At 46.0% G+C, this 16,829-nt stretch overlaps 1 protein-coding gene across 1 annotated transcript in view; it reads left to right on the top strand.

Moving 5' to 3' along the window:
• The first annotated feature begins 6,050 nt into the window (after window positions 1-6,050).
• The window catches only part of Cdyl2 (chromodomain Y like 2), a 160,009-nt gene continuing 149,230 nt past the window's right edge, over window positions 6,051-16,829 (top strand). The window contains exon 1 of the mRNA XM_028753450.1: window positions 6,051-6,131. Coding sequence (XP_028609283.1) covers window positions 6,108-6,131 — 24 coding nt within the window. The 5' untranslated portion in view covers window positions 6,051-6,107. The remainder of the gene's footprint in view (window positions 6,132-16,829) is intronic.

Below are 16,829 nucleotides of genomic sequence, written 5' to 3'. Positions count from 1 at the left end.
CTTTCACACACACACACACACACACACACACACACACACACACACACACATCCTATATAGCAATCTATTGAATCTATTGGTGAGCTCTTGCTCTGTCGTTCCTTCTTAGGCTCCGTCAGTGCCTTCCCCCTCTCTGACTTCTATTGCTCGAGAGCTTTGGGATTTATCCCAAGTCCCCTTCCCCTCCAGGTCCCTATCTCTCAGGGACTGAGATACCTGCTTCTCTTGCATTCTTACTACCCCCACAGAAGTCTCCACACACATCATACGCTTGCTTCCTCCTCCTCTGTACTCGGAAGTCTGCTGCTCACCCCTGAACTACCAAACCAGAGGCGTCGGCTTCTTCCCACCTGGTCCTACTGCCATTGACAAATGATGTCCCAGTGTTCCTCATCTCAGTCAACACCACTTCTGTGTACCCATATGCTCTTCTCAAAGCTTTAGAATTTCTCTTCTTTCTTCACACCCCAGATGTCAGCCATATTTCTTCATCGTTGACGGCATCTTCTATCCCTTGTGCCTCACACATGCCCAGTATTACTTTCTTCTTCAGAGCCAAGGAACGGGGTCACATGACTTCATTTGTTTACCTCCCTCCATTGCTCTCCCTCCTCATGCCATACCTTGGCCTTTTTCTTTGGTCTGTTTCCCACGTGGTTTGACTTTCTGCTCACATGCCGCCATCTTTAGAGGGGTCTTATGCATGCATGGTAAGCAGACTGGTGACATTTTGTCTCTGGACAGCCATCTTGGCTCCTGTCTTTCTCTTGACCCAGCTTCCTTGGTCTTGGAGTTCTCGTCCCTACTTGAAATAAGAGCATGTTAGCCACATTTCTGGCTTATTATTTTTTTAAGTGGTTTGTTTCTATCGGTTGTTTTCATTGTGTGCTAACCACCACAAGGGCAGGGCGTTTTTGTTTAGCATTGATAATACCTAGCACATTGTAGCTATGGAATAAGATTGGATTCACTTCATCCGTCCTTGTCATTACGGAGGTAAAACCATTTAAAGTTAATACTGGAAAACCAAGTTTAATTAGCAGTAAATACTTCTTCAGATCTTGACAATAATATTTATTTTGAAATCTGATTTACTGCCTCCCACCCCTTTTAGGAATCCTGGACCTTTATGGACATTGCTGAGACATATTTCAAGCTTGAAATTAGTTAACAGCCGTTGTCGCAGTAATATAACGGGCACCATTCCAGCTCTTATTGGTGTTGGGCGCTTTGTGAATAACAGCACATTTAATTCTCAAAACACATCAATGGGCTATCTGTCAATTTACAAATAAATGTCTGTGACGATTTTAAAATCTGGACTTTTTTTGATAGTTCCCCTCTAAAAGGTAGAGTCTACTTTGTTTCTCTTGAATTTGACTTGACTTGGTGACCAGGTTCCAAAGAGCAAGATCCAACGGATGCGGCAGTGTTCGGTGACCACAGTGAGATCTCCAAAGCTTTGGGTCTTCCTCCCTGCATTGGCCAGCCTGACTCTTAGTTTCCTCATCTTTGAGGTAAAAACTGGACATAACATCAGAGATGTGTCCAGTTGCTTAGTCTGGCCACACCAGTCATTTCAATAGCAACATCAGGCAGTCTTCCTAGCAGTGGCAGGGACATCATATGGGTGACTGTCCCGTGATCTGAATGTCCTGCTGGATTGGGTTTTTTTGTTTGTTTGTTTGTTTTCAGTTGCTGTAATAAAATAGTCCAACAACATCAAGTTAAGGGGAGGAAAAGTTTATTTTAGCTCCAAACTCAAGAACCAGTCCCTCATGGGGGTGAAGTCAAGACAGCAACAGCTTGGATCAGATACCTACATTATATCTCTAATCAGAAGAGACAAATCAACGCATGCATGTTATTACTTACCTGCTTTCGACATTTTATACACCCCAGCATCCCTTGCCCAGGGAATGGACCTGTCTACAGTTAAAATGGGTCTCTCCATGTCAGTGAACACAGTCAAGATTATTCCCCATAGGCACACCCAGGGGCCGATCTTCCAGGTGATTCTAGAGTCTGTCAAGTTGACAGTTAAACACTGATTTATTACAGAAATAAAAAAAGAGAATGATGTTAAGGCAGTTGAACAGCCATAGGCAGTGATCGCTGCTCTAAAGTTTCAGCTTCCTGCCAGCATCCATGTGAAAGGCCACCTTGAAGGCAGGTCTTCCAGCCTCATTTAAGCCTCCAGAGTGGCAAAGCTACCAAACTTTTTGACTGGCATCTCCCCAGAGACCCCGAGCCAGAAACACCAAACAAATGCCCTGTGAAGGTGAAGGAAAACTGCCAGGTGACAAACACCTTATTTTCATCAAGGGAACAGCAGCCTTTTGGCATCTTGTGTTAAGCCATTGGGGAAAATTCAGTGAACCGGGATAATTTACATACAAGGTATCTCTAGATGTGGAAGGATACAGAGATGACGAGCCTTATATCAGAAACTCAGTAAAAAGAGATGAATTAAGAGTCAGAAAGCCAGTGTGGTTTTCATAAGTCCCCATGTCCAACCACCGTACAGTTCCAGAGGGCAACGAGCCATCTTACCCTGGAAAGACAGTATGTCTTCTATCAGGACAGTGGCTCTACCCTCTCCTTAGCTGGTAAACTGGCTGGTTTTGCTTTATTGTAAGGTCATGCTGGGCAGCTAGCTCTGTCACTTCCAACTTCCCCTTCTGTTCCAGATGTGTTCCAGCACACAGGGAGCATCGGCCCCTCCATCCACCTTCTTCCTGTATCTCTGCCATTCCTTTGCACTCATCCCCACTTTCAACCATGTAATATATGAACGATTAAACCGGTGATCACCACAGCCATCTGTCTACCTCTCAGGAGGTCTTGTGACTTACGTCTGGCCAATCTTAGTGTACTATCAGTGATTGACTGGACCAAACACACTATGAAGCAGGTTATGAGCCAATCAGAGATGTTCCTTGGCATTTACAAATACCCTGTGAGGCAAGGGGAGCTTCCAGGAGGCAAGCAGAATGCTTATTTTCAACAAGGAAACAGCAGCTCCTAGAAAGTATCGGAGCATGGTAGAGACCTCTCCCATCCCATGCAACCTTGACCTTGATGCCAGACACTCTTCCATCTTTTCTGAATCTGCACAAGTCAAGAGGCTCTTCCTGTAAAAGTGTGTGTCACTGAGTTTTCGTTCATGTGTCCTCGAGCAACGTGTGGTTAATACGAAGGGTCTACCCTAGCCTGTGGGAGGTGGTGGCACTCCCACACTTTCCACGTGTCAACTGAAGAATCTGGAACAACACTGTCCAAAGACCCTTTCCCCCCCTTTAGCCTCAGGAAGCATCTGTCTTTCCTGAAAGCCAGCGTGGTCTGGGGAAATAAACTCAAAATAAAAGAGCGTAGTGATGGGTGGGTGGTTGAACCACCGGCCCAAACCTTAGTCATCTGTGTATCCTTTCTTTCCTTAGCTGCTTACCCCTCCCCCAGTCCTTGATTTGCACACATCCTGTTAGTCACCAGGTCCTGTTGATCTGGATCAAATGCTTGGTGGAAGTAGGTGGAGCAGCCTTAAAGAAAGTTAGATACTTCTTCCCTGGCGGCTTCTGGCAGGTCCAGTTTTACATCTTCGTTTTGTTTCTACCAGCCAGGACCACTGCGACTGGTCTCCCTGCCTGTCAGAGCTCTCACGCTTGCTTTTTTTGTAGGCTTTCCTCTTGCTTCCAGGTGCTCTGACTGACGTGAGTTTCTTTCGGCTCACTGTCCCGTTAGGTGGCAAACTTCTTGACTTTAGTGTTCAAGACCCTCCTCGAGCTAACCGGCATTCACCGTCCGAGGTCCTTTTGGAATCTCATATTTCTCCTTTCACAGAACTGTCTGCTGTCTTCCTTACCTCCATCCCCAAATGGAAGCCCGGTTCCTTCTCTGAGACCATGACTCTTGCCTCGCTGCTCCTCAGTGGATACCCACGTCCTTAAATCCTGCAAACCCATCTAAACTAGGGATTTTCAAATCACGTTCTGATTTTGATCAGAACAACCAAGTTTAGGATATGCCCCCTGCTTCCAGCCCCACGTACCGATGATTATGTTTTTAAATTTGACTCAGAGTATTACTTTAAACCCAGCTTCTTTCTTTCCCTCCACTTCCAAATCACTTTCTCAGATGATGAGGGCATAACTTCTTTCACCCACAAACTGACACTTGTGCAGGTTTGTTTTGCTACCTGCGGGCTGAGAGGTATTTATTATTATTCATACTATTTAGAACAGTGGTCATGGGGGAAATACCAGTTACAAAGAGGGAATGAACCCAAGAGCTGTGCCAATTCTCACCGTTTCTAAACCGAACCGATGTTTCTGTTTCTCTCCATACCTCCGCCATTTTCTCCTCACTATCTTAGTGCTGGATTCTCGCTGGAAACTGGAAACACAATTTGCCGTTTTGACATAGTCCAGCAAGCATCGCTCTCTCTGTTCTGGATCACTGTCCACCAGCAACTGTGGTAAAAGTTTGTGGCAGTCAGATAAGTCCTTGTCATGCCCCTCTGCAGCAGGAGAGGCCGGGGGTCAGCTTAAGATATAACTTAGCTTTACTGAGTTCCCTGGGGATGGACAGGCCACATCACCACAGGTACCTGGATCCTCCATAGTGCTTGTATATGGCCGGCCACCCGTTTAGAAAGGGCAACAGGTAATCTGCCCACCGTGCTGCAAACAGCAAACGATCAAAGGAGGATATGGTTTATATCCATTACCTATTTGACTTGAGAAAAAAAAAAAACAGACAAGGTGGACAGACATTTGGAGCATGAGTTCCTTGTCCCCTTCCAATTTCAGAACACTCTCCCCGGGTTCTGAGAGAGTTGTACTATTTTAAAAGGAGAACCCTTTAGGTGCAAAGGTGACCAGATATACAGGATGTTTTTTAGAAATAGATAACTCTTTAGAAAGAGGTAAGCCTCTACCTCTGTAGCCCAGCAGTATTGGAACTCCTGTTGAGACACTGAAGGAACCCTTCCACTCTTCCCTAATGTGCCTGTCCTCTTCCCTCTGGGATTCAAAGTCCAGTGTGGGCAGGGTCTCACTGGTGGCTGCAGACACTTGTAGTTGGGTGAACTTTGGGAAATGTTTGTTGATTAACTGATTGACTGGATAGCGAGGCAAGGCCATGCCTGACTCTAAACACTTCGCAGGGTTTAGTGGTGACTGCCACTGTCCTGGCTCTCCATGGAGCCTGTGGACCGGCCACTTCCTCGCTCCTCTCCTTGAAAACCCATCCTGGAAGCAAGGGCCCTTCGAACTCCACGAAGGACCAGTTCTCGAAAGATCGTGCCCAGTCCCCTCCCCGGGAAGGAGAAGAGTGGGGTACTCTGGAGCAAGAAGCAGGACTGAAGAGGGGCTCCCTTGCCTGAGACCTGCAGGTTGCTACCTGCCTCTTGGCCGCCCCTTCGCAGCCGGGGCAGGTCATTGCGGGTGGACACCTGGCCCGGTTCTCTGGGGGCCTCGCGGCTGCGCGCGCGGCCGGGCTCGGGAACGGTACCCGGGCTCGGCCCTCGGTGGCCGCCGCCCCCTCCGCCCCGGGGGCCGGGCCGGGCTCCCGGGAGGCGGGGACTCGCCCAGTGGCAGCAGCGTCCGGGCGGGCGGCGGGCGCGGGTCGGCTTCCTGCAGGCGGCGCCGGGGCGAGCCGAGCGCTACAGTCACCGGCCTCGGGACACTGGGGCCCGGGCGCTCGGGGGGCCGCGTCCGAGGCTCAGGGCGCGCTGCGCAGCCGTCGGTCGCCCCTGGCCGCGCTCGCGTGTCGCCGCGATTGCCGCGGCCGCCGCCGGTTACGCCAGCCCCGCCGCCGCCCGCTCCGATTCTGCGCACAGGCGGCCCCCAAGCCTGTCATTCTGCAAAAACACAGTTTACTCAACACGCCGCACACACTCGCGCGCACACACACACACTCACACACACACACTCACACACACAGACACGCGCGCGCGCGCGTACGCAAACACACACACCACACACACACTTATACACACACGCACGCGCTCGCGCGCGCGCGCAACCCGGGGCCCCGCGCGCACACGCACGGGAGCGCGCGAGCGAGCAAGACGCGCACACCCGGCGAGCCAAGTTCCGCAGCCTGGCATGGCTTCTGGGGACCTTTACGAGGTACGGAGAAGCCGGGGCGCGGGCGGCGCCGGGGAACCGGGCCTGGCCGAGCTGGTGCGAGCGTAGTCCTCAGCCCGCGGGTGGCGGCGCCGGGGATCGGAGGGCGGCTTGGGGACTCGAGGGTGGTGGCGGACCCGAGGGTGGCGGCGGGGACTGGAGGGTGGCGGGGGCCGGGCGCGCCTCCCGCCGCCGCCTCCCGCGGCGCCCGCTCCCTCTTTCTCTTTCTCTCGCGCACACACTCTCTTACTCCATCTACTTTGCGGCCTTGGAGAGGGGAAGGAGGAAGCCGGGCGGAGCCGGGGCGGAGGGAGGGAAGGTAGCGGTCCCGGGGAGGTGCTTGCTCAGCCCCGACGAGCCGCCCCGAGTGTGAAAAAAAAAAAAAAAAAATACAGGTAAAAAAAAAAAAATTAAGGGAAAAGAAAAAAAAAGTCTCCGGATGTGCAAGGGAATGCGGGGGGCCCGCGCTGCGGACGGCCCAATTTAGGGGTGTTGAGCCCCCGAGGGTGCGCGGATGTGGGCTGGGAGGGGAGAAGGTGAGAGATCAAAGCGGAGCCAGGCTCCTAGGGAGGGGAATGAAAAGGACAAGAGTGTTGGGGCACGGGGGAGGGGGTGCTCTGGGGACACCACTCTTGCCATTCCACAGGGGCCACTGAGTGCCTGCCCCCTCCCCCCACCTGCTGCCTAGTGTCCCCCTTCTCTGGGCTCTGTAGCTCTCCTGGCAGGGGCTTGGGGGCCGGTCGTCTGTGCTGGTGTCATGCTTCTTAGGGTGAAAGAGGGGCTGCAGGGGGACCCCCGAGGTGGAAGGGAAGCTGGCCTGAAACTTGTATGTGGGTGGTCAGACTTGTTAGAGGACATGGGTGTGAATCCACTTCCCAGAACTCATCTGGCACACTAAGGGGGACATACTTGTCTCTAAGGTCATACAGGTAGTAGTGAGCACTGGATATTTTGAAATAGGTTCAAAATGTTGAAAGAAGGCGTCCATCTGTCATCTTTTGAACAGCAGAGAAATACCCATGGTCTCTGGGGAGAGAGAGCTTAGCTGGCCTTGGGACCACAACAGTTCTTGCGTGGGATTTGGACTCCTGGACAAATAAGAAGCCACCACTGATCCCAGGGGGAGGATGCCCTCCAAGAGGTGTTTGTTCTCAAGAGAAGGGTCTGAATAAAGAAGGCAAAGGGACCGGCCACCTTCTACCAGGGGGTCTGCAGATACCGCAAGAAATGAGTGTCAGGGGTCAGCTTGGCCTTCCCATCCCTGTCCTCCAGTGTGAGCCAGTCACTACGGTTGGCTGTTATTCCTAAGGTTACCGTCTAAACGTCCATGCAGTCCGGGAACACGTTGAGTTAACATTTTGGGTAAGAGACTGCAGTAGTCATCCATCCACTGTAAGCTTGTTCCTTGGGCCTTCATGGAAGCCCACGCTTCTCCAGCAGAGCATTTTTGGTGTGAGTAGAAAATGGAGGACAGGCTGGTAGGCATCTTGATTTCCTGTGTATCCAGAGCCTTCTGGATGATTCTGGGCTTGGCGGGGCCCAGTGATGGGTTACAAGTCATCAGGCTCAGGTGGGACCATGTTTTTTTTTTTTTTTTTTTAAAAAAAAAAAAACACGATATAAGTTGCCCTCTTCTTTATCCTACGGTCTTCCTTCTTGTGCTGATGGAGAAGCCAGGGAGGGATAGAAACCTGATGTGAAAATCTGATAGGATGTCTTTAAGCATGGGCCATCCAAGCACATCTATCTTTTTTCCAAGATGGCGGAGCAGTCTCTGAAACCAAAAGTTAAAACATAGTGAACTGAAAACCTTTGACCAAGTTCCCTGAAGTATAACTAGCCCTACCAGGATGCTGGCAGAAAGTGGGTGCCATTTAGGAACAAAACCAATCTTTGAAGTCATGGGATTTTTCTCACCGATGGTGAGTTGTCTCAGAGCCGGTGACATTTGCCTGGGTGACAAGCGGCCTCCTGAAGACATGAAGTGAACATCATGGGAGATGCCAGCACTTCCCCATTTAAAGCTTGAAACGTACGAACCTCCTGGGGATAATTTCTTGTTTAATGTTCATCTGAAACTGCCATTCTTAACCTTGGTAATTATAGTCGCCAGATGAATCTGGGAGTTTCCGCAATGGCCTTGAACTATCTCAGCAACCCAAGAGTGCTTATTGAAGTTCAATAAGCAGGACAATAATAACAATTACTTCTGTGGTGGTAGGTAATTGTACGAGATATAAAATGGTTTTCCTGTGGCTGATTACTTGCCCGGCCATTACTAGAAGGGCTAAACTGTATTATGAGAATATAACCAATGTCAACATTTTTATTAGCCTGTGCCCCCATTACATAACATACACCGAGGGATTTAATTGGTTGTTCAACATTTAACTTAAAAACAAGAAGTGCTAGGTATGTGCCTCGGTCCATATTTTTTCTATCTGTTAAATTACCATACGTGTTAAAAAAATAGCCCATTGATTACGAATAAATAGATCTGGGCATATTCAGTGCAGTTACTAACCTTAAAAGAAATAAAAGAAGATATCTGTTTCTAGATGATGGTATTTCCTTACTTAAATATTATACTTGGGTGTGCATAGAATGCCTTATCATAACCTCTAACCAATAAACTATATTTGCATGGGCTAGGAGTGGTGATCTTTGTAACATATGTTCCACCTGGGTGCCTGATGGCACTACCTTTGACGTTTTAGGATGAGGGTGATGTTTGGAGGGCAGAGATTCACCGCCTCTTTGGTGATTTTAGACCCCTGTTATAAAAAGCAACCCTTCCCCCAGAGAGTTCTGTTAAGAAGTCAGGTGCCGATTTTAAAGACTCCAGACAATAAGCTTTGTTTACATGATGATACTCTTCAGTTTTGGTGAGGAAACCTGGTTCAAGAGGAGGTTCTGAAATTTGGTTTTGATGGATCCCCTGGTTTTGTTTCCCCGATAGCTGAGCCCTCACTCTCTCTGATGCGTTCTCAAGATCATGTGTATGAGGGTGATTTATAATGTTGATTGATGGCTTACAACAGTGGTTCTCAACCTTCCCAACGCCACAGCCCCTTAATACAGGTCACGTTGTGGTGACACCCAACCCTAAAATTGTTTTTGTTGCTACTTCATAACTATAATTTTGCCACTGTTATGAATCAGATCTTTATCTGATATGCAGGATATCTGATATGCAATCCTTGGAAAGGGTCATTTGACACCCCCTCCAAGGGTTGAAAACTACAGGTTGAGAACTATTTTCTTAAAGCCAGATATGGCTGGATATAAAATATAATTCCCTCCACCCCCAGATGTGATAGTAAACATGTGGGCCATCAGAAGTTGTCTGTTAGACAGTTCTAGGCCGTGTGTGTGTGTGTGTGTGTGTGTGTGTGTGTGTTTGTCTTGCTTCATTGTTAGATATGAAAGCAGAAAATCTTTAGCTTGTCTCTTTCCACAGTGACCCGTATACAGGAGCATCCATTTCCCTACATGTTTACACAATAAATCTGAATCCAGAAGGTATTAGAGTTTGCCAGCCCTGGAGTTTAGTCAGCCGTTTGCCAAGATGGTTGGGCGTCGAGAACACATCATCTGTGGCACAGCTCACACGTTCACTGACTCATGGTTCTTACCAGTGAACGGAAGACCAGGTCCAGGAGACACAGAGCACACTGAGCCACGTTTGCTATTCTTATGCTGAGAGTTTCATACGTTTCTTCCCCCAGCCCGTGGTCTCTTGGTGGTGGTAATATCACGGCCTAGTTTTGTGTCTGTTGCTGAGATTAATCCACTGGCCAAATCTACTTACCTGAGCAAAGCCACATTTCTACATTATGCAGTCTGTCACTGAGAGAAGCCAGTGTTGGATCTCAAACAGGAACCTCAAGGCAGGAACTGAAGCAGAGACATGGTGGACTGCTTCCTACAGCTTGATCAGCATCAAACCTTTTTTCTTCTTTAGTGCAGTTATTGACCTTAAAAGAAATAATAGAATACGTCTTAGTCGACACTGTAGTATTTCCTTAACTAAATATTATAATCAAGTATACATAAAATGGCTTATTACAACTTTTAACTAGTAAACTATAGTTTACGTGGGCTAGGAGTGATGACCTGCTTTCTTTTACAGTCCAATATCTTCCCAGGGAGTGGACCAACCCACACTGGGTTTAGCCCTCCCACACTAATCATCAGTTAATCAAAATGCCTCATGGGCATGCCCACAAGTCAGTCTGATGTAGGCAATCCCTCAGTTGAGGTTCCCTTTTCCCAGGTGTTTCTAGTTTATGTTGAGGTTGACAAGATCTACCCAGCATACACCATGATAAGTGGTTGCTCACCCATCATATTCTTTGAGGGCTCACTTTTTTTCTAAAAGTGTGTCTGGGTATCTTCTAGAGAAGCTGACTGTCTTCCCTCAGAAGGGTTGACTGCATTTAAATGTCCACATGTAGCTTTCTTTGCTATTGAGTGGTGTCTTAATACCTCTTGCCCTTGATTAGTTGACATGAAGGACAAAGTACCTACCTTGCTGGCAAAAATGTTCAAAGAGGATGCTTTCTGTGTGGAGTGGCCAAGATGAGGGTTATTGAGTTGAACTTCACAGCCTCTCTGTGCCAGACTCTGTTTGTTGATGCTTCCTAAATCTCTATCTCCAAAATTGGCTGTAATTTGTGTGTGTGTACATCTCTCCCTCCTTATATTTAGAGCTGTGTATGTATAATGTCATGTATATTTGCACAGTGTATATAATAAAAATTTTCATTCCAAATAAAAGCAACAGAATACTTTCCTTTGTTGGAAGACATCGACTTTAGTTGCAAATGGATTCTATAGTAATGAACACAGGTCTTCCCCCTGTGGCAGGATCTGTGGGCCCTGCGTTCTTCAAAGTCACACATTAGACATAGCAGAATTTGTGGACAGAAGTGTTGAAGCCGATTGTGGAAAATGTATGCAACCCTGAGCCTACAACATCAACTAAGGCCTAAATAAATCTAATAGAAGTTCGCTGACTGTCCCCCAGTGAGTCTGCCAGTCCTTCATAGTGTATTGGTAGAGCTGACAATTCCTTGTTTCTCTGTAGTTTGCCCAAGGCATTCACTTCTGATAAACACAGTTTCTGACAAAGTTAAGTCTGGTCCATAGCTTTCCTTATTCACCTGAGTGGAAAGCCATGTCTTCAGCCCCTTTCCATGTGTTCTGGCTCCACCGTGCGGTCAACATGGTGGTAGTGCCGTTATGCGTGCTACCACTCGTTTTCAAGATGGAGACTGAGCATGTTTCCAGCTTTATGCTAGTGTTTCCATCCACTGTTGAGTCTCTTTCCTTCTGAGAGTGCTTGCTTATGACTGCTTCAAAAATATTAACAAGTTGAAGAAATGACATCTCAACGTACGCAACTTCCTAGTGACGCTGGTGTCATTTGCCCAGTTAATCAATCACATCTAAGAACCTCCCCTGTCAAATATATGACTTCTTAAATCTCTGCAGATATGCCATCCAAGGATGATACCAGTTGAGTAGGAATATTGGGATCTAATGAATATGGACTAGGTATTTGATTTTTCCAGTGGGGATCCATCAGCTTATTTTAAAGCAGGTTTTTATGTTATTCCTTACTGAATAAGGCTGTTTCTTCAAGGCCTTAAGCTATCCTTGAAGGGTGATAAAAAGTATCCTTGTAGCCTGACCATTTTTAAAGAACAGTTCCACCTGGGTGTTGATAGAAAGTCTTACTATCAGATACAAGCAACTAGTTTTGACATCTCTATTGGAGGGTGAAAGGGGATATAGTTTGGCTGAATCTGTAGCACCACCATTTATTTATGTCATATTTTTAGACCAATAAATATATACCTAGTACTAGGGAAATGATGGCAGTGTCTCCTAAAAGTCTGTGGTATAGTGGGAGATAATGTAAGAGAACAGAAGTCCACAGTCAGTGGAGAAAGCATTCTATGGGGAAAACGAGGCTTCCAGGAGGATGTTGAGGGATATGTGAGATCCAGGCTCGGGGAATGAGAGGTGTTCTCACAGAGGAGGTTAAGTCCTCAAAGACTCAACTAGGAAATGAATGTGGCCAGGTCTGCAGGACTTAAATCAGTGCCTGATAATGACATTCAATGAAAGATCAGTTTTCTCCTGAAGCCAACACTTTTTTGATAATCAGTTCCCTGTTGTTGAGCATCTAGACAGATTCTGTTTGTAAGCCATTGTGCTCTGTTGTTATGACCACCCACAAACATCATTGTTTATATTGTTTTTTCCCAGAGTAGGTTCTGAGTAATGACAGTTTGAAAAATACAGATATTTTTACTTCTCTTGATTCATAACCCAAGATTTTCCTTCCAAATGGACAGTTGACTGAATTAGTTGAGGATCCAGAGAAGGTCTAACACTGTTGCTTGCTGATTTGGTGACGGGAAGGAGAAACAATGGCGGCTAAGTGGGAGTGAAGGGAAATGGGCAAGGTTGAAAGATTTAGACAGAGTCAGCACAGTTTGCTTGTTGGTCAGGGTTGTGACAGAAATATGTGTTAGTAACTGTGGCTTAAACATGATGCATTCGTTTATATGAAGTAAAGGTTGGAGCTCATGGTTGGTATTGCCCCTCTGTGAAGTTCTCAAGGTGTCTGGTTCCTTTTATCTCTATCCCATCATCCTCAATTGTGACTTCTGGTCCTCAAGGTCACTTTATGATCCAACCTGATCATAGAACTCTAGCCATCTTTTTTTCAGAAGAGGAAAAAAGGAGAGATGGAGGGCTGAACAGAATAATAATCAATCACAATTATGCTGCCATCTCATTGGCCTGAATACCTAGCTGCAAGGGAGTCCTGGTAGGAAGTACTGTTTTCAGCTGTAATGTCCTTTTTCTTGCTAAAACAAAACTTGCATACAGTGCATAGGGATAAAGGATTGCAGGAGTTGAGGGACAGTCTCTAGGCTTATGTTATCCTATTGGGTTCATGCTGGAACCTGGGGAGAAGTTTTGTTTGAAGGAAGTGTGGAGGCATAGGAAGGGCAGTGAATCAGGGCTCATGGAACACCCAAGTGTAGATGCTTATTGCAGCAGGAACTTAAAGTCAGAGCTTAGGAGTCCTGGAATAAATACACAGATTGAGCGCCGTTAGTATACGGCGTTAGTATATAGTGAAATATATATAGTTAGCATATATATATATATATATATATATATATATAATGTGTGTATATATACACACATATATACACATTATATATATACACATATATACACATTATATATATATATAGTTAGTATATACACCGTTAGTATATAGTGAAAGCCAAAGAAAAGAATACAAGGCTGAGTAGCGTCTCCATGATGGGAAAATGGACATTTTAGAGACACGAAAGAGAGTGGCTTTGCCTTGTGTGTAGGAAGAGAAGTGAAGGGACAACAAAGAAGTTTGCTGTTGTGGAAGTCAATGGAAGATTGCGTTTTAATAGAGTGACCAGGAGTGTCCTTGGATTGAGTAACCAATAAGTCATTGGCAGCTGTGGGATGGGGCTATCCCACTGAGTGTTCTGGACGTGAGAAAGTTGCAGCTTGATGGTGATGTGGGGAATATAGATGCAGAGACACATTTCACAGGTATCTCTTAAAGAACTTGGTATGACGGGGAGTGGTACTTCCACAAAATGGGAAGAGGGACCAGCCGTGTCTGTCCCCCTAGTTCTATACTTATCTGCTTTGGATGATTTGCATGGCAAATGGTTATGGCGTCAGTGTTGAGTCGTCATATTCTTAGATGTGATTTTTCCATAAGTCTTATGAACCTCTTGATGCTCTACCCGATGTCTTCAATAACTAAAAGATATTGACGTTATTTATGTGCACGGACATGTGCGTGGACGTGTGCACTTAGCTGCAGGTGCCCACAGAGTTCAGAAGAGTGTGTTAGAATTCCAGGAGTTGGAGTGACAAGTGGTTGTGAGCCTCTTGGTGTAGGTGTTAGGAATCAAACCAAGGTCCCCTGAAAGAAAAACCAAATGCTCCTAACCACTGAGAAACCTCTTCAGTCTCATCTTCAGTAATTTTAACGGGAGAAAGACGTAGGGCTATAATTCAACGAAGAACTCAAATCTCCTGGCTTTGCTTATTTCTTTTTGGTGGCTTCTTTCTTCTTCTTGTACTCTTTTCTCCTCTTCCTCTTGCCTTTTCTTTGTTCTGTTTGGTGACTTTAGTTCACATGACAGACTTCCAGTCCACAGTTAATACCCCGGCAGCAAACTTCAGTCTACCAAAAGTCTATCATCCGCTTCCTTGCTCACCGTGACACCGCATATCCAGACCCAATATTGTAGTTCTGTATTTCTCCCCTCTCGCTGCTCTCATGTGATAAATAGCCAAGTTTAGAAAACTCATCTAAGCTAAACCTTCAGATCTTCACTTCCTTCTCATTCCTATTCTCTGCTATACTCTCCTTCATTAAGGATGTAGTTTATTTTTAAACAATATAATCTTCATATGTAAAGATATTTAGCACATGAATCGTAATTTATAGTAATCAATAAACAGCATCTACAGCCAATAAAAAAAAAGTTGAATGTGCATCATATAGTCATACAGAGCCTTTCTGGTAAGTAAAATTGGCTCAAGGATAAGATTTCAGTCGAGGACTTTGAGATGAAGTCTTCTGCGAGGGCTTTGCTGCACCAGTGTTTGAGAGAGGGGACAGAACAGACAGTACTGCTGACAGATCAACATGGTGAACAGTGGTCAACAATAGCTTGCCTGGCTTAAGTTCCCAGATTTTTTGGGCCAAATAGCAATCTAGGTTTTGCAGTGAAGGTCTTTGTGGATATGGTTGAAAGTCCCTTTAAGTAAGGGAGGTTACTGTGGTCAATGCTGATGGGTGTGAGTCAATGGGCTTACATGCCTTAATGCTAAAATTGAAGCTTCTAGAAGACGTCTAAATCTCACTCATGGCCATTATCAAACCCATGTCCTAGAGTTTCAGTTACTCTTCCTGTTGATCTCCTGCCCCATGGATTGTTTTTAATTTGCCTCACCAGCTCTGCACTTGGCAAGCCAGTTCCTTCCAATAACTCCCTCCTTATGTGCCCAAGCAGCTCTGCTTCTCTTCTTCCTGTCACCCGATAGTGGTGGCCAGCTAGATGAGCCTTTTCACTTTTGATCGTTGGTGGTCATCATTATAAATGGAGATAGATCACTTATATTTCGATAATGCCCCTTTTGTTTTAAGTTGATTGCTTCCTCAAATACCTTGCTGCAGGGTGTGTGTGTGTGTGTGTGTGTGTGTGTGTGTGTGTGTGTTAGAAGCGCAAGCTACAAGCTCAGTGTTGAGTGGACTTGGTAACACCTAGAACCCACCAACTTAGGCACTCTATCTCACTGTAGTTACTTGTGGTGTGTCTCATGACAGCCATAGGAGGCAACACAGTTCAGCACAAATTGGTCTTGGGTCTGAAAATCAGAGCTGCCTGAGCCAGTCCCTTATCCTGAGAGGCCGTTGAAGGTGGAGATTGTCCAGCAATCCTTCTCACGTTTATCCACCGGGTCTTGTTTCTTGAGCCTCCGACATGGCCCTGTTATCCTTAACCTGAGGGGAGATGCCTGTATCTCTAGTGATCACATCTCCAGTGAAAGGCCCATCACTGACCATGCCTGTGTAAAGCAACAGGCTCCTGAGAAGACTTTATATAATGCCCAGTGTCTCTTCTAAATGGATTCCTCTTGACTTCAGCTATCTCACCTCTCCTTGAGTCTCTGAGTCAACCATTCTCAGTTGCTTAATGAGTAACTCAGGGAATGATCAACATGGACCCTTCAGGGTCACATCTATGGGGCTGAAGCTCCAGATCACTCACTGCTGCATCAGGATGTTCCCCTACCGAGGAGCCATTACCCTAGTCTCAGACTCATCACCAGGGAATTTTCCTCCTTGCTTTTTGTGTCCTTGTCCTTCAGCCTACTGTTTTAAAAGAAATGGTCTTTTGGGTTTTACTAGCAAATCATAGAGTTAATACAAATGCTAGAGTTGGGTTTAATTTAAAAAATAGCCATTGGGGGCTGGAGAGATGGCTCGGTGGTTAAGAGGTACTAGATGAGAAACCAGGATTCTTAGTCCCCACCTTCTTCATGGTGCCTTACAAACATCTGTAATTCTAGTTTCAGGGGGATCTAATGCCCTCTTCTGGCCTTCATGGGGTCAGATATGCATGTGGTACACAGACATAAATGCAGGCAAAATACTCACATGCAGAAAAAAAACAGCTACTTGTTGAGTAATCCATCAGTTAAATAATACATGTTAGCTATGTACCTATAACCATGCAAGGTGTGGACTCTGTAGCCACGACTGTGCTCCCAACACCCAAATTAATCACTGATATGTCTTTTGAAAGCTTTTGCTTATTTGTGTTATTTTAAAGATGAGAAGCAAACTGGAATCACCGTACAATCCATACTTACACGATTGGTCAAATCATTAAGAAAAAATATTAGTAGTGAAAAACCAACCAACCAACCAACCCAACATCTATATATGTTGGTGATCTGTTCCACTCCACAGCTTTCAATGGTGAAAAACAGTCAGGTCAATTTCTTTTTCTTGCTTTCTCTTTTCTTTTTGTAACTGGAACTCAAAATACTGTGTTTATTTTTTTGCTGTCTTTGGGCATATATTCAAACTTCCAGTAAATGTACTTT

This window comes from Grammomys surdaster, unplaced genomic scaffold (genome assembly GCF_004785775.1).
Source record: "Grammomys surdaster isolate TR1022 unplaced genomic scaffold, NIH_TR_1.0 128, whole genome shotgun sequence".
In the NCBI taxonomy this organism is placed as follows: Eukaryota; Metazoa; Chordata; class Mammalia; order Rodentia; family Muridae; genus Grammomys; species Grammomys surdaster.
This window is presented reverse-complemented; position numbering and strand designations above follow the sequence as displayed.